Source organism: Microtus pennsylvanicus, chromosome 5 (assembly GCF_037038515.1).
Source record: "Microtus pennsylvanicus isolate mMicPen1 chromosome 5, mMicPen1.hap1, whole genome shotgun sequence".
NCBI classification, from domain to species: domain Eukaryota; kingdom Metazoa; phylum Chordata; class Mammalia; order Rodentia; family Cricetidae; genus Microtus; species Microtus pennsylvanicus.
In genome coordinates, this window is record NC_134583.1 from 101388812 (window position 1) to 101416400 (window position 27589).

Genomic DNA, 27589 nt, shown 5'->3' on the forward strand with positions numbered 1-27589 from the left:
ATATGCCCAATCCCATAGCTATTCATTGACAACCTCTTTTTCTAACCTGGTAGCCTTGAAATTTTCAGGTAACATCTTTCAGAATGAATTAAATCTTCCAAAAACTCAAATTTCAGAATTTCACAAAAATTAAACACAGGAGACAAATTACACAAGATAAACCTGTCTTAATGAGCTTCCTGAAACTGACCAGATTCACTGAATTAGCCCCTCCCTCCCAAAAGTAAGCAGTAGAGACTGCTAAGAATTACTTAAGAAAACAAGCTGGAAACAAGACTCTCAGATGATGCAAGCTGCAAAGAATATTATGAGACAAGACCAGTCACCTGAAAGAAACAGAAACCAAGCCTGCTGGCTAGAAGTGATTTAGACCTACTGAGTCACTTGGAAAGGGCCCTTTTCAATCTGTTGAGCTACCTACAGACCATACAGTGTGCTCCAGGTTCCAGGTTTGTGAGCTATGACCCATACTAGGGTACATTTCAGTGATACATTTGTCTTCAAGTCATTTATGCTCCTGTAAGCACCTCTCATCCATATTCCTATAAATAACCCAAAAAAAATCTTTGGTTCACCATGTTGGACTTTAGTGGTGGCTGTATTTTGGTCTGACATGGACTCCCTAAAACATGTACCTATAAAATGAAAACATTTTCAAATTGGGACTTGTTATTTGGATCAAATTAGGCCATGGCAATACATGTTTCACTGAAGAATAATCTGTCTCTTATTTTCATTGAAGTGAGAGACATTTTTAGTTAACAGTTTTGATGACTTAACAAAATGCACCTTGACCATAAGAATAGTCTGGGCACATTTACCAGAATGAGCCATTCTTTATTGAGAAGACAAGCACATTGTCTTGGAGTGTTGATTTTTTTTACCAGAATGAGCCATTCTTTATTGAGAAGACAAGCACATTGTCTTGGAGTGTTGATTTTTTTAAGTGAATAACTTAATAATGAAAATAATTATCAAAGAAAAATTTGGTTTCAGAGGATCAAACTAGTCTAATGGGTCAAGAACAGGATTTTGAAAAAAATGCAATAGAATATAGTATGTACCTATGCATTTTATATACTGAAATTCAATATTGTTTGTAACATGAAATTCTACTTGCTGGGGTTTCTATCCTGCCCAGTTCCCAAAGCCCGTAAATCCCAAAGAAAATCACACAGAGATCTACATAAGTTATAAAAATGATTGGCCCATTAGCTCAGGCTTCTTATTAACCCTTGTAATGTATATTAACACATTATTCTTATCTATGTTAGCCACATGGCTCAGTACCTTTTTCAGTGGGGCATGTCACATCCTACTTCTTCCATGGTCTGGGCAGGACTCCTGAGGGAGCTTCCTTCTTCCCAGAATACTCTTGTTCTCATTTCCCTGCCTCTACTTCCTGTCTGGTTATTGGCCAATCAGCATTTATTTAAAATGTAATTCACAGAATACAAAATAGTCCCCTACCAATCGTTTCATAAAATTTTCTTCAAATATACTTCTAAAAATGTTATATATATATATATATATATATATTATATCACATATTATACAATATATAAGTATATATTATGTTCAAGAAGACATGAAAATATACACCTTATGCATTATCTCAATAAGTATTTGTTGGAAATAAAGTTGCTGTAACTCATAATCTCTGGAAACTAAATGTAAGGTTGATTAACATCCCAGAGTAGGATTTAAAAGAGATCACTTGACACATTGAATGGTGCAAACTTCTGGAAGGGATGTCACAGCTGCATGATTAACATGGTGTTCTGGACTATCACAAATCTTTCCATAATAAAGATCTGTTAGAGTCTACAAATCTCACAATGAAACATTTGATGGAAAGAGTCATTGTTTGCTTCTTGGAGGATCAGTCCCAGCTTCTTTCAAGTCTTTTCTTCACCCAGATCATAGTGATTTTGTGGTTTTCAGCATTCACAGATTTTTTTTTCCCAAGGATCTTCTGTAATCTCATGTCTGAACCTGTTGTAAACCAACCCAGACTGCTTTTTTTTTCAAAGACCTTTGAGGGGAATAATTAATCATCTTTGACTAGAAACTACCTCTTGATTAGAAAATCAATGAGTGGACAACTTTGGTTAATATTTCCCAGAAAACAGAAATGCCAGAAGGTTATCTCAAAATAGATTATATTAAGAATTACCCTTATGGTAATGATTTGTAGAGTCCATGCACTGAACAGGGAGCAAAAAAGTACATCTGATAAATGTTGATAATTTACCTAGTTACTGATGCTACTAAACATAGAGGGGATATTAAAGGGCAGAACCTTCTACAGAGGTCAATGGCTGCAATAAGTGACTAGAATATAGATGATTTCCAAAATGTTTGATATCAGCTAACTCTTAAAATGTGATTTCTATCTCAGAATGTCCATTATAATATAGTTACTGATGTTTATATTTTTTATCCTGTATTTTGGCTAAATTTCTTTTTTCATTGGTATGTGTGTGCATGCCTGCATGCATGTGTTTGTGTGTGAGTTTGTGTCAGTGCGACTTTTTTATATTTGAGGTATTCTAGGTATTACCCACTTTCACCTTTATCATTTTCAGTGTATCTGGTTTATGATGAGGTCTTTGATCCTCTTGGATTTGAGTTTGATGCAGGGTGATATCCATGGTTCTACTTGCATTCTTCTACAAGTGCACATTCAGTTTGAGCAGCACCATTTGCTGAAGATGTTGTCCTTTTATAGTATGTATTTATGGCTCCTTCATCAGAATCAGGAGTCCATGGGTATATGGATTCATGAATGACTCTATAATTTTTTTCCATGCCAATATTATGTGGTTTTTATTGCTATAGTTCTGTAGTAAAGCTTGAAATCAGGGAAGGTGAAACTTTCAGTAAATCTTCTATTACTCAGGATTGGCTTAGTTATCATAGGTTTTTTGTTTTTTCAATACCTGTAAAGATTTTTGTTGGTATTTTAATGAGGATTGCTTTGAATCTATGGATTGCTTTTAGTAGGATGGTCATTTTTAGTATGTTAATCCTACCAATCCATGAGCATGGGACACTACTCCATTTTTTGTTATTGTCTTCAAGAACTTGAAGTTTATATCATACAAGTCTTCCACTTGCTTAGTTAGAGTTACCCTAAGATATTTTTATTATTTGAGGCTACTGAGAAAGATATTGTTTCCCTGATTTCATTCTTAGTCCATTTGTCATTTGTATATAGGAGAACTACTATTTTTGTTTGTTCATTTGTTTATTTGTTTTTAAGTTGATATTGTATTAATCACTTAACTGAAAGTGTTTATTCAGTGGAAGTTGCCTGGTGGACTTCGTAGGATCACTTGTATATACTGTCATATCATTTGAAAATAATGATGTTTTGACTTTTTTCTAGACAATTTGTGTCTTCTTATCTCTTTAAGGAGTCTTATTATTGTAGCTAAACTTCAGGTACTATTTTGGATAGTGAGGGAAGTGGACAGTCTTTCCTTTTCCTGATTTTAGTGGAAATACTTTGAGTTTCTTTCCATTTAGCTTGATGTTAACTAGTAGGGATGGGAGCAAGATGGAACAGGTTGAGATGGGAAGAGATGTCTAGAATTAAGGGAATCTTGGGAGTTGACGTGGAAACATAGTGCAGTGAAAACTTCATGGAATCTGTGAAGGTGATCTTAATGATGACTGCAAGTAATGGGGAATAGGGAATCTCAAGTCACCATCTCTTATAGCCAGGCAAGACTTCCAGGGGAGGAAATGGGTTGCATTAAATTGAATTGTCTGCCAAGGAGTTCCATGGAATTCCCCAAACAACCTGAAATAATGCTAAGACAAAGGATTAGTCTCTGAAAACTGACAGAAGAACACAATTGCTGAGCACAACATCCACACACAACTCACTGAATATGGAGATGTCAAGCTGGTGTCTACATGAAACTTTTATCACTATATTCTAGTCTCTTTGGTGTGAAAAAATACTCTATGGGGTACCAAAAAAGAATGTAAACAGCAACAAAGTTGCAAGACCTTTGACCTACTATCTTTCCTGCCTAGAAAATATGTTAGGGAAATGGTGGCACAGAATTTGTGGGACTAGCCAAGGAATGTTTGATTTGACTTAAAGCCTACTCCACAAGAAGGAATCCATGCTCAATACTGTTTACGTGTCCAAGAACAACGGTTTTTGTAGCCAAGAAACAGACTAGATAGACCAGAGAACTAGGGTAAACCCAATCCTAACTGATCTAAAATAAAACAGTAAAATAATTCCTAATAATACTCTGCTATACTCATAGATCTATGCCTTATCCAGTCATTATCGGAGAGGTATGCACTGATAGCAGATAGGAACAGATGCGGGGACCTACACTCAGACATTATGCTGAGAAAGAGTCTAAACGGGAAGCCTCTATTAAATCCCTGCCCCCCAGAGCTCAGGGAATCCTGCAAAAGAGGAGGTGGAACAATATTAAGAGTCAGAGGGCATGGAGGACACCAGGAGAACACAGCTCTATGAATCAACTAAGCCAGGAACCTTTCCACTCACAGAACTGCAGCAGCAATTGCAGGATCTATATCGGCCTGCAATAGGTCCTATACTTACCTTGTGAAGTCCTATACATACCAAGTGAAAGAAGTATCACTCATGGCTCCATCAGAATTTGAGAATGACTTTATATTTCTATAAGAAAAATGCCTTCAGAGTTTTGATAAATGATCCTTAAAAGTTTTTATTTTTGGAGAAATTTCTATAATAACTTTGGTTGTTTTAGAGACCAGACCATCTGTCCATTTACTAATGTCTACTTACACCAATGATTTACCATTTCCTATATAAAATTATTGCTTACTGCATTGATAAAGAAATAGAAAAGCAGGAATAAATTCATTCATGTTTTATATGGACGTAGTTATGTTAGGGCTATTCGTGTGTGTGTGTCCGTGTGTGCACATGCCAGAAGTCAACGTTGAGTTTCTTTCTCTAACATTGTCTACCTTGTTATTGAGGCAGAGCCTCTCATTAAATCTGAAGCATCTTGATTGGTTATATTAGCTGCTAAAAATTCTTGGCATTGTTCCTCTTTCTGCCTCCCATGCTGAGACAACAAGCTTGTAGTGATGTGTCTGGCCTTTCTGCTGTGTGCTCAGGATAGGGAATTGGGATCTCATGCTTGCGCAATAAGTGCTTTCCTGATTAAGTCACCTGTCCTGACCCAAATGTAGTTATTTTCAAACACACTTTATATCTGAGAGAGGTAGAATCCATAGCCATGAAACCTGTGGCTAGAGATCTGGTTGTGAATATGCTAGAGAAGTTTGCACATCTCCTATTTGTATGTAAATATTCTTCATGTTAAGTTATTTTTTATTTTGATTATGTTGTTTTTATATTTTATTTCTACTAAAATTTTTCCTTAGTTAAATTGCTTCTTTTGTGTAACGAAAATATGTCATGTGTATGCTATAAGTAGTAAGCATCACTCAACACAGTTAGAGTCCCTATTTTTGTTTCTAGTATTCTCTGTGTACCTTTCTACTTCACATTCTCATTTGAAATATATGTAACTGTGATGAATCTGGCAAGGTGAATATCATTTAAAATGGAAAATAAACTTCAAGAAAAAAACAGTATTTTTTTATTTTTCTCAAACTGCCTAGAAATAATTTGAAATATACAACCCTGAATTATAGAAAACACATATAATTCAGCTAGGTTATTTTAATTCCTAAATATTTAAAGATTGCTTTACCTTCAAATAAAAAAATTGAAAAAAATTAAGAAGATTCGATAAAGTAAGATGAAATAACTGAACTATGCATGTGAATTACTTAGACTCTAAAAATCATGAAAGTCAGTCCAGATCTTATAGAACATAAAAAATGCTGGTTTCTTTAAATATATATACAGCCTCTATAGGAAGGCAATGAGCTTGCTATTTGGAAGAGGGGATAAAGGAGGGAGGGAAACAGAAGCAGCATTCATCACACTACTTCCTGAATGAGAAGGAAGCTGGAGTCCACATAAGCCCTTTTGTCTCCAGGTGCTATTGTCAAGGGTTCTGTCAGAGCATGTGAAAATACGTAATATTTCTATGAATGGTTCAGTAACAACTGCAGAGGATACTCTCTGCTTAATGTAATGTGGACAGTTTATACCCAAAGCCATATCTGTATGCACATATCATTTTCATTTGCCTTGTTAAAAACATTTAAGACTGAGCAGCTTTCAGCTTTTCTTGAACAATCTTTGCTTCAAGGTCAAGAATTGGGTAGTTGGTGATTTTCCCTTGCTGGTATTATGACCAATGAAGCTTGGGGTAAGTTCTTCTGCAGTGAGGTATCCCAATGACATAGCACTTTGTAAAAGAAAGGGATGAGAACCTGTTTGCATGACCTTTACAATGTCTGATAACAGGGACAATTTCCTGCTTTAGCCTTGAGCAATGAACAGTCACAGTGCTTTGCCAACATGCAATAATTAGGGTCATGGTAGTTTGTTACTAAAGTCCTTAGTTAAAATAAATGTGCTTGTTACATTAACACACCTTTCTCTACTCCATCTGAAAACCTGATGATGGACTATTATTGATAGGAAGTTCCTTTCTAAGGTAAAAATTTAGCCTTAGGAGAAAACTGAGGAAATGGACATTTATAAGATAGTGTAGCGTTTGCATATTTATACCAAGCTATAAGAAAGGACATTATTTACGAAGATAGTTCCCCCCAGATACATAATGAACACTTGATATGTAATATAAGGGTAAGACAATTGAATATTGAGTACAGAGTCACATGGACCCTACCAGTCTTCCCTCACTCCAGGCAGTTTCAATCTACTACAGAGATGATGGGTATCATTGAAACTCCATATGGAGTTACTTTCTTTGTGACAAAAGCTAGACAGTGGGCAGGAAACTGCCCTTGCTTCAACTGCTGCCCAAATTAGATAAGCAGGACACAAATGAAGTGACTGCCAAACTTTGCAAAGACAAGGTGGGAGAGTGCTTTAAAATTCATGATTCCAGAAAAATTTCTCATATATTCAAGGCCTGAAAGCTGAATAGGGATGCCTCAATGTTAGAGACTATTCAAGCAGCCAGCTGTCTCTGTCATTTCTTAATTTTGAATGTTGTTTACTCTGTACTTCCTGTTTACTCAGGTTATATTATACTCTTCACAGATCTCTGATGGAGCTGAAAACTAGACAGATATAGTTTTATCTTTCCTTGTTATGAAATTCAGAAAAAAAGCTCAAAAAAGATGTATAATTTATATAAGGTCAAGAAACATAAAGATTAATTGGACTATCACTTCAAAATACCTTCTTTTTTAGGTTTAGCTAGAAGTCAAAATTGTACCTTTAGATTCCTCTTTTTCAACATTTATATGTATACATAGCTTGAAATTATGAGGTGTTAATTGAGATATTCTAAATATATATAATATATAGAATATATAAATATAGCTAGAGAAAATGCCCATTTATAATCATTCAATTACATTTCATTCTATTATGCTCATTGGTATTGTTCTTCCTTCATCTCTAAACTTAAACAAGGGATAGTTTGTCTGTACCCAAAAATATTTTCCACTAGTGTTTATTTATTGCATTTTAGGTAGAATTTTCTGTTGATGGATTATATTTGCTTTTTTCTGTAGATATTTATTTATTTTGCCTTTCTTCTGACAGTGTATGGCTGATCATATTAATAAAAGCAATGTGCATAAAATTAACTCAGTTTTATATTTTAGTATAATGCACTAGCGCTTCCTAGGTGAGAAATTCTGTGATGGAAGCCATGCTACCACTTTAAGCCATGCTAGATTCTTCTTTTGCTGTTGCTGTGTTGTCAACTGGTGACCTAAAGACTGGTCTTTTGAGCCTTATCTATTGTTACTCCTGGTGTTTTCTTCTCATAGGCTTCATTCGTACTGCTGCTTTTACTTTACCAAGATGTCCTTGTAATTTGGTTTCTTCTGCTTCAAGATTATAAAGTTTCTTAAGTCTTAATCCATTCCTCTGATTGCAATTCTGCTTTTTGTCTCTAGTCTAACATAGCTGGGCAGCAGGAAATCATCAAGCATCCTCTTTTCTCCAGCAGTGGTGCAAGGTTCTTGGAAGAGGTGAGCAGCTCTGCCATGATGGTCTGGTTGGAGCAAGCAGTTATTCCCATATTTCGCCTATCAATGGCACAGCTTAAGTTTTTAAAAAGCTCTTAGCATCTTAAAAAGCTCTCCTAGACAGTAAAACATTAGAGATACACAATAAAGACAAATTCAGATTTTAAAAAAGACCTTTAAATGAGATCAGTGTGTTTCAAAAATGTACATAGTCTTGGGAGAGAGCAGAAAAAGGGTATAATCATAAAAGTAAGAAAATGATTTATAAAAAATTAAAACAAAGTCTTTAAAAAAGACAGAGTACAAAAAAAGTAATAGAGTAAGCTACATAAAGATAGAAAATTCACAGATAGTCTGGATTTTGTATATTATTGTGTTTTCTTTTAATTTTTGACTGTAAAGGAGCTAAGTACAGAGAGACATTTCATTGTATGGGTTGCTAAGCTAAACAAGTGTGTATATTATAATGGTATGTTGACTTCAGAATTTAAGTCTAAGGATATGTTGCTTTGAAAACGAGATTCTTCTTTTGTTTCCACAGAGGATGAGAACTTATGGAATCCTTTTAGACTAATTTGGTTTGATGGATCCGGACCATCTGAAAAGTTGCCTTGAATACCACTCCAGCTATTACTTTGCCCAATAAACAGCAGGAAGTAGTTTGGACAGAACTATGCCCGTGTTCCCAAATATTGTTTCTAAATGTTTCCTTATATTTAAGGGGGATATGCTATGGAGACTTGCATTGGTATAGATCTTGGTTTATTGATACAAATTTAAAGTCAATTTTGTTATGCTGTATATATGCATTTCTGATCTTGATTAAGGTATTGTATTTGTCTAGCTCATTTAAAAATGTAATGTATAATTAAGAAATATAGGTTAATAGATAATCATTTATAATAGTCAAGCTTATAGTCATGTTAATTAGGTTTTCTTGATATATAGAGATATATTTAAGTTAGGTATTCTTCAAATCTTTCAAAGACCTTCAGAATATGGCATTTAAAATGTTTTATAAATTTAGGACATTTCATAACAGTGAGATATATCTGCTCCTGATAGCAGAAGCTACTTCAAGGAGATGATGGGCATCAAAGAGGCTCCTTATGGAAACTGATCTTTCCTGGACTTCTTGATAAACTGGACGTGCAGTACCTTCAGTGAAATGACTTGCCTAAAGATGAGATGATACTTTGGGGTTCCTGCTACATGAAAGAGTCTGCTAGACAGTCTGCACAGAAAAATGTGATAGACGAACTGCCAATATAGGTGGAACTGTCTTTGAAATTTCATGCTTCATGGAGAAGTCTGCTGCATACTATGGGCCTGTAGGCTGAAAATGAATGCCCCAATGGTACAGAAGAACTTTGGGTGACTGTACAGGAAGTGAGATATCTCGGTTAATTCTAGAATTTTGGAAGGTTCTTGCAATGCACTTTCTGTTTACCTAAGTAATATTATATCCTTCTGGTGTCTTTGATGGAGTTGAAGAATAGTTATACTTTTCCTTAATTATGATAAAAGATAAAGTATATATAATTATTGTAACTGTAATTCTTGCTTGATAACTGTTTTGTTATATATAATTTTACTATGCTAAAGTTAAAGCCTTCCTTTTTGTTTAAACAGAAAAGAAGAAATAATGTGGAAGGTCTTTCTGTCTGTGTGTTGCTTTTATTGGTTAATAAATAAAGAACTGCTTTGAGCCTATGGCAGAGAGGAACAGAACTAGGCAGGGAAAGCTAGGCTCTATGGTGGGAGAAAGAAGTGTGAAAGTAGAAAGAAGCCATGCAGCTTCCATCAGAGAGAGATGGAACTTTGCAGAGTAACCCACAGCCATGTGGTAATCCACAGATTAATAAAAATGGGTTAAGTTAAAATGTAAGAGTTAGCCAATAAGAATCTAGAGCTAATGGGTCAAGCAGAGATTTAATAATATAGTTTCTGTGTGATTATTTCAGGACTAAGTGGCTGTGAACCAACAAATGGCCTCTTTCTTACACATCTTGAGTGACATTAATGAAATCTCTGAAGTACTGTTTAAACAATGGACTCAGCAAAGCCCACGCAGGTTCATTTGGAAGAGGATATGTTTTACAAGACACAGCAGCAGCCACTCTGGAAGTCTAAATATCTAAAAGGCCCCTTTGATTAAATAACATATCTAGAGATGTTTAAGGGAACTGCATAAAACTGCATACTTTCACATAGATCTCCATATGGGGACAAGGAGAAAGAAAATGAGAGTTTTGTAAGTCGTCTCAATTTAAGCTTTATCAGAACTACATGTAAGGTATGGAATTATATGTGTTGCTGGATTTCTGTATGGGGAAAAGGAACGTTTTATCCTTTACTTCTTGATAGCCCTTCTTCACATTTGGGAGTTACCACAGTGCCAAGTCTCAGTACTGGATCACCATGAACACTGACAAGGACAAATTATCTTTGTTTATCAAATGCCAAGAAAGGAAGAACCTTTTACCATCCAGTTCTGGCTGAGGCTACGACCACACCCCTATCTAGTCATTCAGATAACATATTTTTCTGTTACATTGTTGAGTAGGTAGAAGTCAATGAATGGTGTGGGTCTCAGCCTTACCTCCTCTCCAAGCCTTACTGCTCCTCTTTCCTGGCTGCTCAAACCTTGGTCCATCAAAGCTGAAAATGCTGAAGGGCAGGAACTGCTTGATTTTCTCCAGGATTTCAGATTCATCTTTTCTTTTGACTTCTGAAGTTTTCTCAGCCTTTCTAATTGGACCAATTGTGTGTTTGATAGCAACACATAAATTTACTCTATGTTTTTTTGTTTGTTTTACTCTAAGATGTAATTCTCATGTAATCCAGTGTGCTGTGTTGGATGAAATGGTAATTATTTTTTTATCTGGAAAAAAAAGCACAATACTTAGGAAAGAATTTGATTGGTTCCTAGATAATAGATTGTAGCAGTTTGTATACGTTTAGCTTTTCACAGTTTGATAAGTTATCCTCCTGGTTAGCAATCAAATTCTGAACATTGTCATCCTCTCAGGCTATTGTTATTTCTTGGTTTTACACTCAGATCCATATTGAAGGTAAGGTCTCTGAAGATCTGAGTCTGTTCTTTTTCATCTATACCCATCACAGAATTTTTGATCAATTCCATGCCAAAGTTTCCAGTCACCACACTTTGTCATTCCTCCAACATGAAGTTTCTTACTTTTATTTAAATCTCCCAGGTGTGTTTGCATCAACATGAAGATTACTTGTATCCAAATGATAGTCACTGTGTCTGGAGATATTAATACTTTGCCCTTCAGAAGCACCTTTATAGGTCATGTTAAAAATATTGGCACTAATACTAAATGCAGATAGCAGGGGCAAGTTAGTTTGTGTTTAAGAATCCATTTACTGTCAGAGATCGAAGTCGAGTCTGACACTTGCTTCTGACCCAAATTTCCCTCTCCCAAGCATTTTTTCTAATCTTAGTAGTAGGCACAGAAAAGTGAAATTAATTAATTAATGAAAAAGTTCTTAATTCATGTTTTTCATGTGTATAGAGAAATCCAAGGAGATCAGTTTACACAGATGCAGCACAGCCATGCCAGGTGGTAGTGCGTCCAGGTGATAGAGCATCCAGGTGGATAAGACTGCAGGCAGGCAGCAGATGAACCCTGGCAGTTTGGTGACTATGAAGGGAGACAGTGTCCTATGCTGCAGAATCAACTGAATGATGTTTGCCATGGAAGCAGAGTGTGTTGTCAGATGAGGTCACAGGCACCAAAAGCACTTGTCACGACTCACATTTAAAGGAGTAGGTCAGGAAAGGGGAAGCAGGTGAGACATTGGCTGCTGGCAGAGGGGACCAAGAGGAATGTTCGGAGCTAAAATCTACCTTGAGAGGTAAGAAATGCTTTCAGTTAGATAAGGGTGGAGACTGCACAACAGTGTGAGTGTAGAAAGGCTAGTGAACAGATCACATCAAAACATTTAATGTGATGATCATAAATTTTCATCCTGTAAACTGTATGAAATTCATCTTTTTAAATTATTTTTAAAGTAACAGAGTTAGTGGCTGGGGAGATTAGGTAAAGCTTCCTCCATGCAAGTATGGGAATCTCAGTTTGGATCCCACAAACCAGACAGCAGTACACATCCATAATCCAAGTGTTAGGATGGCAGGATGGCGGATGGAAACAGACGAGCTGCCAGTTCACAAGGCAGCTAACCTAAATTACACAAGATCAAACAAGAGACCCTTCCCCAAAGAAGACAAAAGGTAAGGGCGATATCTACCCTCTGGCCTACACACACATACTAAGCACACTAGTACACATAAACACAAGCACGCACACACACACACACGTGGGGTAAGGAGTTGTCATTCTGAAAGGGAACCTCAAGGATCCCTATTTGTGACCATGTGTTGTAATTTGGGGTCTTATTTAAATAGTGTACATATGACCAATTAAAGGGACACAAGACACTGTAACACTGAGGATATTACAGACACCAGAAACATGCTTCTGCTTTATAAGTAAATATGCTTGCAAACTGAGCCAGCCACAGATACCTGTAGAGATCTGATTTTGATACCATTTCAGATGTTCTTCTTCAGTGACTCTGCAGCTCTTATATGCCACTGGCATATTCTGAATAGCACTTCCAGGATGATCATCTGCAGGGCCAGCTTTTGTGTACTTTTCTTGTTTCTGAACATTTTTTGAAGAGACAATTTCCCTCAAGTTTTCCTTCCTTCAAAGACTAAACCCGAAATGGGTGTTAATTCAAAATGTCTATAAGCTACCCTGATTACTCACGATAAGGGTTTAAACAGAGTCCTCACAGTTATGCTTCATTTCTCCCTGGCAGGAGGCTACAGTAGCTCACAATACAGAACAACTCAACAAATGGACTTCAAGCATTTTAGAAACAAATGATGTGTAAACATTGGAAACAGTTTGTCTTGGGTGATTGCATCGTGGTTCTTCCAGGACCCAGGATTCAACGTCTGTCCTCACACAAATGGAGATCCTCTGGTAGGAAATAGCTTACCATCAAAAAGGCAACGATGCATTCATGCGTGTTTCTTTTACATGAACACCGTTTTCTCGGATGTAGGGGTCATTACCTTCATAAGCACAGAATCTACTAAAGTGATCTGTGAGCACTCCAAACTCTTTATCCAAACAAGTTGGTTTCCACAGTTCAAAGCCTTGGCAGGGCTCTGGCAAGTGCATTAAGCTTTAACATCCTGCTGTTGTTTCAGTTATGAACTGAGCTCTGCAATTCAATTCCTGCAAAGTATAAACACCTAAGAAGCACTTTGCTGATGCCCAAACTTGTTTGCGTATTCAGTGATCTGTCAGACTTATTTCTGCACCACAGAACTGTGAATTCTTCATTTCTTGCTGCTTGACTAAAGCACACTGGTAGAGGAACTGAAATTGACATCATGGGCCCACCTTCTCTCAATTACTATTTGAACCAGTACAAAACTGATCCTAATTGAAGTGTTTATTATGTGCCTCCATATCTCAACTGCCTTTGATCATACGAGTGGAAAATTTGTCTTGGTCAGCATGTAGAAAAAGGCTACCGAAGGTCACCCTGATAAAGAACAAAAAGAAATTTCATAAAAATGTTTAAAGCAATAAGGATAATTTGAAGTCTGGTGTTTGGGTTTTAATTAAATATTTAGAAGGCAAAAGTAAAATAAATTTATAACCATTTAAATATTTGGGATAGGTTAACTTAAATACATACTTGATTTAAGCCTTGAAATACTATAAACATATTTAGGGCAATTATAATTTTCAATATTTATATGAATATTAAATAACAAAAAGCTTGAGAAAAATAACAAGTTTAAGAAATAAAGTATAAATTAAAGAATTCCTCATGGAACTGAAGACTTTATCCATGCCTATGTATCTGTAAAAAGCCACACACAGAGAAGATGACATATTATTCTTTGGGGTGAGTGGATGAACCTGGCTACTCCATTGTGTCTCCTTTAACCAATGCTAAAGATAATTATCTACCTGAGACCAGCACTCTAGTTGGTCTGAGACTTCAGCTACGTTAAGATTATTAGTAGGGTCATGCTGATAGGTAATATCTAGACATTAGTTTTATTCCATGTCTCTTAAGCAGGAGAGTCATAGTAGTTCTTCTCTTGGGAATATGACATATCTAGTTGCAGACTCTTGGCCCAACAATAGTGCCAAGTACAGGTTTCATTGTGTAGACCATGGCTTAAATCAAATTACAGTCACTTTGTCATTGGATAACCTATCAGGGCCTCATCTTTGGAGAAGACTGACTCCCCTGAGTAGATGTAGATTGCCTATAGCTCTTCATCTAAGATGAGGCCCTGTGAGATTTTCTTCATCCATGCTGGCATGTCAACTAGTGTTGTCATTGTACAATACAGGTCTTGTTTAGGCAACTGCATCATTGAGATTTCATTAACCAGCTTCCCTGGTTTATATAGAAGAGATGTTCTGAATGCACACAAAAGCTAACAAGTTAAAGGACTTGGCTCCTTGGTAAGCATGAGAGGATTCCAGCAGGAGAGGTGAGAAGGAAGGGTCTATCAGGAGAGGTGAGAAGGACATCCCAAATTGCTTACTCTGAATTTCAATATGGAGGCAAGTCCATAAACAATGAACAAAAAAACTATGATTTATATTTACCATGGAAAATTTTAGCTATAAAGAAGAATAATGTCACATTGTTAAATATCATATATTTTCTTATTTATAGATCACAGATTATATATAGACACTTAAAATCAAATATGACATAAAAACAGTTGAAACTGTCAAGAGGAGCAAAATGGATGAACAGGAGGATAGAGGAGGGAGGGAAAGGAGAGTTTGGCTTTTGAATGGATAATAGGCAATGCATATTATGTGCTTGTATGGAAATATTCTTAAATAATTCAGAACCATGCACAATGAATACAAGTCTATTAAAATATTACAAAACAAAATTAGAAGAAACAAGTGTCTCTGAAGATACTGTAAGAATTATCTCAGCAGGGGTTAATAGACTCACATGTATGAGAAACCTACTGAGTCCTGGCCCCATTTTCTCATCTTCATCACAGAGAAAACTTCAAAATTCATGTTGATGTTGCTCATAAAAATACTAATGAGGATTAGAAGTATGTATCTTACATTGAAATCAAGGTTCTCATTTTATCATTTATTCATTTACCTTTTAAAGTCAGCAGAATAAACTAGCAATGGTGTGATTGCAAGAAAGGAAGTTTCTAAAGTGATGGAAATGGTTTGGAAAGACCTGTAGGAGGCCCACACATGTCATCCAAGGATGCCTGAAGCGAGAATTGTTTTTGAAGACACACTGGGTAAAAGAACCTACAATTCAGGGGCACCCAACAAAGGTTTTTCCAGATAACAGAAATAACCAGTAAACAAACCAACCAATGACAGACATTAAGCAGAATTTCAGCCCAAGTCATGAAGTGCCAACAGGTGTTTTCAGAGAGTGAGATGCATAGATAAGTTAGAGGAAATAAAGGCAGGAAAAAAAACATGGCCCTAATCTAGAGAACATTTTTCATGACCTCAGCGCATACATGGGAACTACTGGTTCATACTTACTTTGGGTCCATTTTCTATTTAAAATTAAAATTTGAATTGCAAGCCTATAAGATCTCAACAGCTTTAAAACTGATATTTTGTTGGCTTTCTTACTGCTTCTATACCACATATCGTAACATATAGATAAAATAAAAACAATTAATAAAGGCAGATGCTGGATTTTAGGGTACTTTTGTTTGCTGGTGCTTTTACCAAACAGAGACAATTCCAAACCAAACAAAGATGCTCAGAATCTCTGCAGGCAATAATTGCCTGAGATGGCCAGGTTACAGTTTACAGTCTACAGTTCTCTGTATCTTTTGTGCCATTTAAGACTTTAAGCATATCTACACATTAGAGTACTACTCAGTAGTAAAAAAAAAATGACATCTTGAATTTTGTATGCAAATGGATGGAAATAAAAAACACTATCCTGAATGAGATAACTCAAACCCAAAAATATGAATATGAACCTTTGTCCAGCAACTAATGGTGATAGAGACAGAGACCCACATCGGAGCACCGGACTGAGCTCCCAAGGTCTAGTTGAAGAGCAGGAGGGAGAATATGAGCAAAGAAATCATGACCAGGAGGGGTTGGTCCACCCACTGAGACAGTGTGCAGGACTGGGACTAAATGAGCATGGGATCAAATTGGACCCTCTGAATGTGGCTGACAATTGGGGCAGACTGAGAAGCCAATGATAATGCCAACTGGGATTTTTTATACTGCATGTACTGGCTTTTTGGGATACTATTCTATTTGGATGCATATCTTCCTAAGCCTGGATGGAGGAGGGAGGGCCTTGGACTTCCCACAGGGCAGGGTACCCTGCCCTTCTTTAGGACTGGAGGGGGAGGGGGCAAGGATGGGGGCAGCGGGAGGGAAGTGGGAGGAGAGGAGGAAGTGGAAATTTTGAATGGCATTATTTACAAAGTAATTTTAAAAAGACTTTAAGTGAAGTTTGAACGCCACCTGGTGGGAAGATATTTGAGACCCAGGCTAAAGTCCCGATCCTAGGCTGACAATAAAGCCTGTGGACGAGGATAGAAATTACATTAAACAACAACAACAACAAACAAACAAACAGAAAATACAGATAAAACAGCTTTGACAAATGTTCTAAAACAGACAGGTCATTGTACTCTTGAACTCATGGTGGTTGTGGTTAACTACATAAGACCTGCACAAGAAAAAGCCAGTCAACATTACAGCATGAATGCAGGAGCACAAAAGTCACCTTTGTAAGAGGAGCTATTAGCAGACGATGCCTGCTGGTGGAAGGGAAGTCAGTTTTCTCCAGAGGTAGATTAGCTCCTGATAGACTATGTCCCCAGTGAATGGCTCCACACTCGTGTGCATGTGGGCAGCATTAACTGGATTCAGTGAGGGAGGGACAATAAATTTAAAAGTACATGGAATTGGGAGGAGGATGTACATGGATGCAGATCTGGGGAGCCATAGGGGAGAGACGGTTTGAATATGATCCTACCATATTGTACATATATATGAAATTTTCAAAGGATAAACATTTATTTTAAAAACTCAAGTTAAACAAAAATCTTGTGAGATTGCCTTTATTAAACTTCACATTTTAATTCCAGCTAGACATTCCAGAAAACATTTCACAATACTCAGAGGGGATAACCATAGGAAACAGAACAACTTACTCTGTAGTCATTAGGCATACAAAGGGTCACTGAGGGAGAGAACTTAAAACACTACTGGTCCCCCTTACCAAGTAAATATTCTAGACAAGTATCAACAGTAGAAAGTACCTGATCAGGACAGAGTCACAAGGAGCAGGTACCTAAATCAATCCTTTTCATATGGACTAGGAATTGGGGTCACTTCTTAGAAGGCTAGTGATTCTTTCAGATCAAGCTACATGTTTTCTATGTGTGACATTAATACTGATAAATCACTTATGTTTAAAAAGTCAGTAAAGAAAGAGTCACACTGTATTGGTGAATATAGGAGATGTGTCCAATTGCTGAATGGTTTCTCATCACTCTGCTGGCTTCTTTATGAGTTCTTCTGAGATATTTTCATTGCGACAGTCTTTAGCTCAGTGTATTCATAAATGCCATGCTCACCCCTAGAGAGGAAAGAAAATTGCATAGAAACATAATTGCGCACTGAAAATAATTTGGTACAAGATTTTTATTTTGCTTATCTGTGTAGGGACAATGAAAATATTTACTGATGTAGGGATAAGTCCTGCCCCTTGGGGGGCGTGTTCGCCTCGGGCTAATGTCTGCCTATAAATTTGGCGAGCTTGCTCCCAGCTGGCTCTTCTGCTTTCCTGGTCTCCGCGGGAATGGTGGTTCTGTAAGTCTATTTCTACATTAAAACTATATTTATATTTTTACAATCTGTCTGCATTCGTTTACGTCGCTACATACTGAATACTGAGTAGTTCATATAGCTGCTAGCTGACAATAAGCTTTATGACCAAACATAAATTCTTCAATGAAGAAGAAATTCATAAACATGTCTTTTATTTGAAATAATTATATGCTTGGCTTATTTTCAGAGAAGAAATCCACTGTTTAAATTAGTTTATTTGGCCATATAACTAACTAATTTATAATTCAATCTGATTATATTTTATTGGACTAATGAATAAGGAGAAGAAGTTCACATTGCTTCACTTGAGCCTGCATTCACAATCTGCATTGTCACAGAAGAGGTGAGCAGGTAGAAGAACACCAAGATCCTCCTCCATTCAAGGTTCTGGTCTTCTGAAGCTGTACTTTCAACAGGAACTTTTTAATCTAGAACAAACAACCCCTAATCTTCACAGGCAGAATTTTGGTTTTTTGTTTCCTTTTGTTTTCTTTAATTTTGTTTTTTAGAATACTTTTATTTCCTTTTAAGGAGGAAAAAACTAAAAATTAGCTTGATGCAGGCTTTTGAGATTTTAGCAAATGTTGGTTTTCTCTATTATTCAATGTTAACAATACACTTCAAAATTTTCAAGTCAATCTCAAGTGATCAGAAGCTGAGTTGAGTCCATGTGTAGATGCCACAGTAATTTATTAGGGTTCTAACTGCGTCCAATTTTGGAAATCATGATTTCTTTCCACACGATGGATGATTTAATTGATAAGGACCACACTCAGTTGTGATCTCCATCATTTGAATAAGATCACATTGCATGTATATAGGACTATTTCCAGGATCATGAAACCTATACACACACAGGTTTGCAAAGGAGCTGGTATCTGATAATTCTTTACCTACTCTGCTCCAGATTCAGTTTTGTATATAGACAATGTCTTATTCTCCTAAGCAATCAATAATGCCGTATATTGGTAGCTTGTTTGGATAATTTAAACTTTTGGAACTAGCTCTTAAAAACCTCAAAATCATGTTTTTCAACATAATTAAATGGCTTGACCCAGCTATCTAAAGTCCCTAAAATGTAGTGTTTTAATAAGTAGTTCATATCAAAGAGGCAGACAACTTAGTCTATAATTTTGACCAAGTTTCTTTCCATTGTATTTAGGGTTACTAGGACACTGGACACTAACAGAATTCTATGTGTATTGTCACACCCAGGCTGACCTGAGCCTTCTTCCTCAGAAACACTATATAAATAATTTTAATGCAGACCACAAGAGCATCTACCTCCTTAAATTTCTTCCTAGCTAAGAAAAGTCTATACATTATTGTCTCTGACTTCTGCATACTAATCATCCCCTTGGCTCGTCAGCAAGTGTTGATTCTGACTAAGCAGATCTGAGTGATCTCAGGTAAGCCTGCACATAGCAGCTTTGCTTCTCATGAAAGACCACCCAATGCCTAAACAGTATGAGACTAAGCTATGTCTGCTTCACCTCTGGTGTCAAGAGATGAGCCTTAATGAAGGTTCAGGGAAACACTTGCTAAGCTGATTTGACAAATACAATCAAGAAAATAAAAATTCATCTGAGTTTACTATTTGGGATTCTTGGGAAACCATGTTTTCAAATTCAATAATTTGGCTTTTCTGCCTTTGAAAATAACTCATAACTCTTGAATGGAGTCATTCTAGTTAATTGTCTCAGTAATTCTCTGGGGATATTTTGCAGCAAATGCTTTATTTAACAGATGTATTACAGTTATTAGGTAGACTTCACCAGAAGCAAATCAACTTGTGATGAGGCAACTTTAAGTTATTTAAGAAATATATTCAAATATCTTGAGTGTTTCAATATTTATTTTCATTCATCTCAATGTTTACCATTTTACCTGCTTTCTGAAAATAGTTTCTATTTGCATATACCATAGGGAATCCTAAAAACAGGCAACAATTTATTTACCAAGGTGGTGTACCTACCATGGCCCTGAATGGGTAGTAGGAGCTTAATTAAGTATAATCCATCTGTTGTTGCTTTTCTGGACTTAGAAAGTACTTCCAACATGTAAAAAACTATTTGATGCTAAATATAGGTGTAGTTTACCCCCAGAGTAGTGAAAACAGAACAGTTTCTTGGGAGTGGCAACTCTTATCACAAAATATGTATGCATTGTAATATAAAGTTTAACTTACAGTTCTCGCCCATTTCCAGACATCTTGAATCCACCAAAAGGACACTGGACAGCCATAGCCAAATAGCAGTTCACCCTAAAACAAAGAAGAAGTGGCTACTGTAGGTAATACGTAGCACATTCATAATTTCTAAGCAGAACATTTAAAAATTCAGAAATCTCCTTAAGTACTCCTTTGTTTTGGTCAAGTATGATCACTTAGATTAAAAGCGGCACTATAATCTAGAACGCAGAAAGCATCCATATATATACCTAGAAATAAATGATACAACTGTGAGTGTGAATTTATGTGCATGCACGTATGCATGTGTAGCGCATATGCACACATTCTTAGTTTGAATCATGGCAGAGGAAAGAAGAAATATGCCATAAATGGAAGTGTCTGAGGCTGAGATTGAATGGAGTTCTTTAATGGCTTATATGCATGAAGCCTTGTGGCAATGTTGAAATTTATACATTCAGCAGTCTAATCAACTCTCTTCAGCAATTATTATATGTGTCAATATTTAATTTGTTTATTCATTGATAAGTAGACAGTCTAAACAGAAGTAGTGGCAGCAATTGAGCCTATTTATCAGCCTGGTAACCAGTTTTTAGAAATATTTTGAAGATGTTTCTAACAAACACACAGTAAAAAGTGTGACTATATCTAGAGAGAAGGTCGTAGTAGATCAAGGCGATGGGAGAGGGGGATTGGAGCGCTGTTCTGTAGGCTGTGAACTATTATTTTAATACTAGTGTAGAGAAAATAATGTTCTATATTTGATAGAGCTGCTATTGACTTCTGACAGGTTCTTGATAAAAATACATGGGACACAGTAAGTCTTTAGCAAATGTAGAATATGAATATATATAAGATAGTAATGCTGAATTTACTAGGACTTTTATCATAGAAAAATCTATGTTGATCATCGGTTACACTAACTAGATGAGACTTTGTGTAGGGATAAGTCCCGCCCCTTAGGGGGCATGTTCGCCTCGGGCTAATGTTTACCTATAAATCTGGCAAGCATGCTCCCAGCCCTGCTTCTGCTTTCCTGGTCTCCGCAGGAATGGTGGTTCTGTAAGTCTACTTCCCCATTTAAGCTGTGTATATTTTTACAATCTATCTGCATTCATTTACGCCATTACATTTTGGCATCCAACGTCAGGCTGTTTTGCCCTCGCCCCAGCACTGGGGGCACGAGCTCAATCTTTCCCAGCCTTTGCAAGCAAGATTAGCTACCGGAGCTCAGGAAACGCATTGGACTCAAGCGCATAGCCTGCTAGCTAACACAGCATGCTCCAGGGTGCCGTTTTTTTTTTAGTTCGTGACTCGGGCCCCAGTGCTGAGTCCGGCCACACAGGCCCATTCTGCCCTGCCTGCTTGCTGGAGCAATTAACCCCCCCCACACACACACACACTCCTGCCTTGGCTAAGTTTGCAGCAGAACCTGCTGCCTGAATTAGCAGAAGCTTAAGTACCTGCGGTTTTGCAACAAAAGCCGCTGGTCTGATACAAAGTGACTTGGCCGGGTGGTGGTGGCGCACGCCTTTAATCCCAGCACTCGGGAGGCAGAGACAGGCGGATCTTTGTGAGTTCGAGGCCAGCCTGGTCTACAAGAGCTAGTTCCAGGACAGGAACCAAAAAGCTACGGAGAAACCCTGTCTCAAAAAATAAAAAGAATAATTATGTACTTGATAAACTTTCATTGCTTTTCCTCATATCTGTGTCTTTCTTTATATGTCAGTCTATGTCCTTGTTGTTAATGTTTAAATTTCCCATAAAAACAACAACTTTCCCTACAGTAATCTTTAAAGTTTCCAGGAAGAAGATGGGGCCCCATAACAACTTCAACTGGTTGATATGACGTCATGATACTGATAGCGCTACTACAAGACCTGCTTTGGGTACCAGCTGCACAAGACAGTTCCAACTTGGTTAGCTGAAATGGTGCACATCTTATACAACATTTTGGCCAGACTTGCACAAAATACTCAGAGACTATTTGTAATTTTAAAAACATTGATTTGGGAATTTTACCATCATATGCTTTCATAGGAGCCCCTAAGAAGAACGTCGCCCCCATGTCAGCTAGAAGCAATTTTAAAGGAAGATGTCTCCTCTCCCAACAGAGTTTGCCCTCAGGGGTAGGGACATCTTTTAGTGGTTGGTTTAGGGTTGAGGGGATGGGGAGATATTTTATGGAAATAGGGGTATTTTCAAAAAAAAAGGGGGGGATTAACTGGTTTGATGGGATGTTTGGTATTTGTGAATTACTGTTTTTAGAAAATTGTATTGGTACTGTTTCCTGTATATTGATATATTGAATATTGAATGTAAGTGTTCCTACCTCTATTTTTGTATAAGAGTATGCTTATAACTTTGTCTATATTGTATTGATACATCTACCATATTACAATGTACATTTCTACCTCTGATACTACTTATATAATAACATTGTTTACATTTGATATGTAATGACATTGTTTACAGTTGAAGATCATTGTCTTCATATATTGCACAGTTATTTATTCTTTTAGTCTTCAAGATAGATAGTATAATCTTCGGCCTCTTTGAAGAGCTGTAGAAAATGGCCTTTAATCTAACCTAGAATTCTGTGCCAACGAGACACAATTACTCCTGGCAATGCCACTCTACTCCTGAGAGAACGTTGAGCACCAAAGACACTCCACTTGGAGCTTGTCTTCTTGGCAGAACTGGCCTTTGGGTTAAGAAAAGCCCATACCTCAACTTCTGACAATGAAACAGGATTGTCTTATCCTGCCAAGACAGGGTAGGATAGTTCTAAGAAAGTTCCTTGCCTTTAATAATGGTATGTCAGTTATGTTAGGCCTTAGCCAAAGTTGGTTGACTCAACATTGCAAACGAGACTTTGGGTGATTGCCCAGGTAGTCAGTTGTCTCTGTCAATTGTTGCACATTTTGGATATATCTTGTTTGTTAAGTAATATTTATTCCCTTCTCAGATCTTTGACGGAGTTGAAGATTATATAATTGTAGTTACTCTCTACATTATTTAGACTCCTTGAGACAGAATGTTTAGCAAAACTTTTGTTCTCAATATTGTTTGTTATATTTATTATTTGTTATTATTGTATATAGTTGTATTTGGTTTAGTTCTGTCTTATTTAGACACAAAGGGGAGATGTAGGGATAAGTCCCGAGCCCTTAGGGGGCGTGTTCACCTCAGGCTAATGTTTACCTATAAATCTGGCGAGCATGCTCCCAGCCACTGCTTCTGCTTTCCTGGTCTAAGCGGGAACGGTGGTTCTGTAAGTCTATTTCCCCATTAAAGCTGTATATATTTTTACAATCTATCTGCATTCATTTATGCCGTTACAACTTTGATTAATTTCCTTTAAGAGACTTTGGTGGAAAGACCATGATAAGAAAAAAAAAACAGGCTTTTAGTGATGATTGTGTATTACTATTTTACAGCAGTTTTAATATGTTTCATTGAGTAAAAAAAACCCTTTGCTCAGAGTAAACCCCAGAGACAGGGTGATTAAGATATCTGATTCTCAACTGCATCCCTCATTTGGTTGTTCAGATATATTTTTCATCCATCTAATTTATGTGCATGAGTGTGTATATATGAATGTGTGCGTGTATATGTGTATGTATGTATGTGTGTGTGTGTTTATGGGTTCATGGGAAAGATACAAAGAGGTCAGAGAAGAGATGAAGGTAAAGTATTATTTTTTCTATTTTTCAGTTCTGCTCCTATTTTTCAGGTCCACCAATTTTGCTAAATTGCCAAGCCAGTGAAGTGCAGGGATTCTTCAGTCTCCGGCCACCGTATCTTGCTTTTTACTTGGAAGCTAGAATGAGACTCGGTTTCTTACTCTTACACACCAAGTACGTTCCTTGTTGAGCCATCTTTCTAGCCCCATATTACAAGTACTTAAGCTCTCAGTGATACAGGCTTCATATTTCTTCTCTGAATTTCAGGGGATCAGAAGTGTTTCTGTTTGAGGTTTTTTTCAGTCTGTGGATTATTCTCATTGACTGTACTGGTTGAAATCCATATTTGAAAATACAAAATTTAAAATACCCCAGAATACAAACTGTCTTAACATTATGTTGGCATATTTCACAGCATTTGGATTTGTCATTTTACCGTGTAGTTGGCTAAACTCACTCTAAATAGACACCTGTGGAGAAGGATGTTTTAGAGCGTATAGCTCTCACTCTGCTAATCATTGTATGCTATTGATTACTTTCTAAATCTCAGCAGGGTCCTAGTATTTAATCGCAGACAAGGTTTGAGATAACAAAGAGTAGTTGTTGAATAAGATAAAATGTTGAGTGTAAGAAATACATTACAATTTTGAGTCAATGGGAACTAGATGATGACTCTCATTTTGATAGGAGGAAAAGGTATTTCAAGTGAACAAGAGGGTCAAGAACTGCCTCGTTGTGTCCCTTAGGATGCTTTTCGGTGCCTAGTTTTCTTTAACTGGATTAGGTGAGAAAATGCAAAAAACAGCTTGTGCTGTTTCCAGGACTGAGGGAAGGGAGGCTTGATAAGGAAAAGGCTGCTGAGAAAACAGTCCATAGAAAAAAGATGATGGGCAAAGATTCAGGGTGAGAGGCACAGCGTGAGAATTTGTATTAAAGTTGAAATCCAAAAATCAAAGAACAAACTAAGTCAAAATCTAGAGAAAGGGCTGGAGAGATGGCTCAGTGTTAACTGTCTTTGCTGCTCTAACAGAGGACTTGAGCTGGGCCCCAGTACCCATATCCTGTGGATTCCACCTAACCGTCTACAACTCCACTTCCAACAGACTGGATACCCTCTTCTGGCTTCTGCATGCACCAGGCACTCACATGGTACACAGACGTACATGCAAGCAAAGTACACATGCACATATATTAATTTAAAAAAATAATTAAATAGCACCAAGTCTATGGATGTAGACTTGTGATCCCAGTCTCTCAGAAGCATTTTGCAGGAGGATGAGAAGTCCAAAACCAGTGTGGGCCACAGAGTGAGTTCAGGGCCAGATTGAGATACTGAGCTCTTATCTTGTATTAAAAAGTATAAAACAGACTAGGATAGAGCTCACAAGTAGAGCATATGCTCAGCTAATGTAACACCATTGGTCAATTTCAAATATGGTAAATGATAGTAACAGCAATAAAGTCTAGTGTATATAAGGTACCAATATACATTATCTAATGTATAGTTGATTATAATAGAATTTTATTTTCATCTTCCTGTTTATATGGCAGAGTACCAAGTACCCTGGCATTATCTAATAATACATATATTATACAAATCAAACAGCTATAAAATGGTCAATATTCTACATAAGTAACTTGCAAAGTGAAAGACAATAATTTGTTTTTATTTTTTATGTACAGAAATTATCTTTCTAGCAGGTCAGATAATTTCCAGGAAAGTTCAAGAGGAGGGCAACTCAGCCTGCACATGTGGCTGATACAGGAAGGGCACAGCTTACTTCAGATGCACTTACCACACTAGCCCGGCCTGCAGAGCAGAAGACACAGTGAGGGCCTTATCCAGGTCTTTTGTGAAGACTCCAGCTGCCAGGCCATAGGGAGTGTTGTTCGCTCTCTTGATCACATCATCTATAGATTTAAACTTCATGATTTGTTGCACAGGTCCAAATATCTACACAAGAGTGACACAAACACAGGTTAATGCTATACACACTGCATATGCTTTAAATACCCTTCCTATGCTTTCTTAGAAGCCATTCTCTGTAGAGTAAGGTGTTGCCTCTCTCTTTTATCCTGTGTAAGGATAAAAACAGATAGCCATTCATGTGAACCCAGAAACATATTCTGATCGTGTGTGATTTTTTTTTTAATGGAGCAGACACAAGTCATCATGGCAGTATTTGGTGACATGAGAATATAAGAAGGTTTCATACAAAGTGCTGTTTATTTACTATGGAAGAAAAGCATGACAATGATTGAACACATTTGTCTGGGAAGCATAGCAAAGCTAATACTGTCAATGGGAAGCAGGTGGAGCAGGAAGACAGGGGGTTTGCTCAGAGTTGTAGTAACTTAGCTGACATTGTAAGGGCTCCAGGCTGCCTTTGTGAAGCAGCCAAAGAGATATTCCAGTGAGCACACCATAGGAGCACAATAAGTGTTTCCTTGAATGAAGATTATTTTCTCCTTTTTGTTCTTTGTAGGAATATTAACCAAAATTCATAAGAGCAATAAATCTGATCGAAGAAGAATTGACCAATGAATGCAGAGATGCAAATGCAGTTGAGTACTGAATTGATGCAGATGTCCTAAGTGTGTTGGATGATAGACATACATTTGATTTTTATGTCTTCTCTTTATTTCATCTCCCCACAAAGCTGGATAGTCCCCCTTTCTCTTTATTTGTTTACTTTATGGAAGTAAAGAAAATAACCTCTCAGATCCTCAGATATCAGGGGCATGTGTATAGATGCATTGAATGTTGAAATTATGAGTGAGTGTTTTTGAGTCACTGTATCTTCCTATTTTAGTGTAGTACATGACACTTTCATTGTTCAAAGCAAGTGCTCATATCTCTGCATATTATTAAAAGCCCTCATACTTGTGAAGTATATTAGCTACCATTATAATCACAAAATAGTTCCTGTTAATTATATGTTGAATATCTGAGAACCATCTTTATTGATACTACCTAGATTGTGCTCCCCAGGACTCATCCTCACTTCCCTTTCATAACCAGTTCACTCTGTCTCTCTTGGTTGACCTTTTTTATATGGATAATATAGATAATGCAGTGCTGTTCCATGCCTGGCAAATGTAACACATTATGTCCATATTTATTCCTATTTTTACAAAGGACATGGTCATTTCCCATTCCTTTAAGACTGTAAATTAAAAGCTGCTGTGGACTTTGTTCTGGGTTTGATATTAACTATTTGTAGCCCATTGCATTCCTCACTAATTAGTGATCACAAATTTCTTTAGACTTTATCATCAAGCATTTCAGGGGAAAGCTACTCAAGGGGCTGAGGATTTTAAAGGAACATACAGGTTTTGCACAGAAGAACATGACAAGCCCAGATATAGAAACAGTAGGACCATTACCTCCTCTTTGGCAATGCGCATCTCATCGGTAACATTGGAGAACACTGTGGGCTGAACAAAGAAGCCTTTGTTCCCCCAGCGTCCACCACCACACTCCAGTTTGGCTCCTTCTTTCTTGCCACTCTCAATGAGATCAAGTATTTTATCAAGTTGCTCCTTGTCGATCTAATTGAAAGAAATCACGAGAAAAAGAGTGACAATAAAGACAACATATTGCAAATGAAGACTTCAAAGTGTCAGGATATTCATATGAAATCCAGTGTTTCAGAACAGGG

At 37.0% G+C, this 27589-nt stretch overlaps 1 protein-coding gene across 1 annotated transcript in view; it reads right to left on the reverse strand.

Moving 5' to 3' along the window:
- Positions 1-17265: 17265 nt before the first annotated feature.
- The window catches only part of LOC142850308 (aldehyde dehydrogenase, cytosolic 1-like), a 32187-nt gene continuing 21863 nt past the window's right edge, over positions 17266-27589 (reverse strand). Inside the window, exons 10-13 of the mRNA XM_075973666.1 lie at positions 27315-27479; positions 25724-25881; positions 20242-20316; positions 17266-17802 (exon numbers count right to left, since the gene is read on the reverse strand). Coding sequence (XP_075829781.1) covers positions 17730-17802; positions 20242-20316; positions 25724-25881; positions 27315-27479 — 471 coding nt within the window. The 3' untranslated portion in view covers positions 17266-17729. The remainder of the gene's footprint in view (positions 17803-20241; positions 20317-25723; positions 25882-27314; positions 27480-27589) is intronic.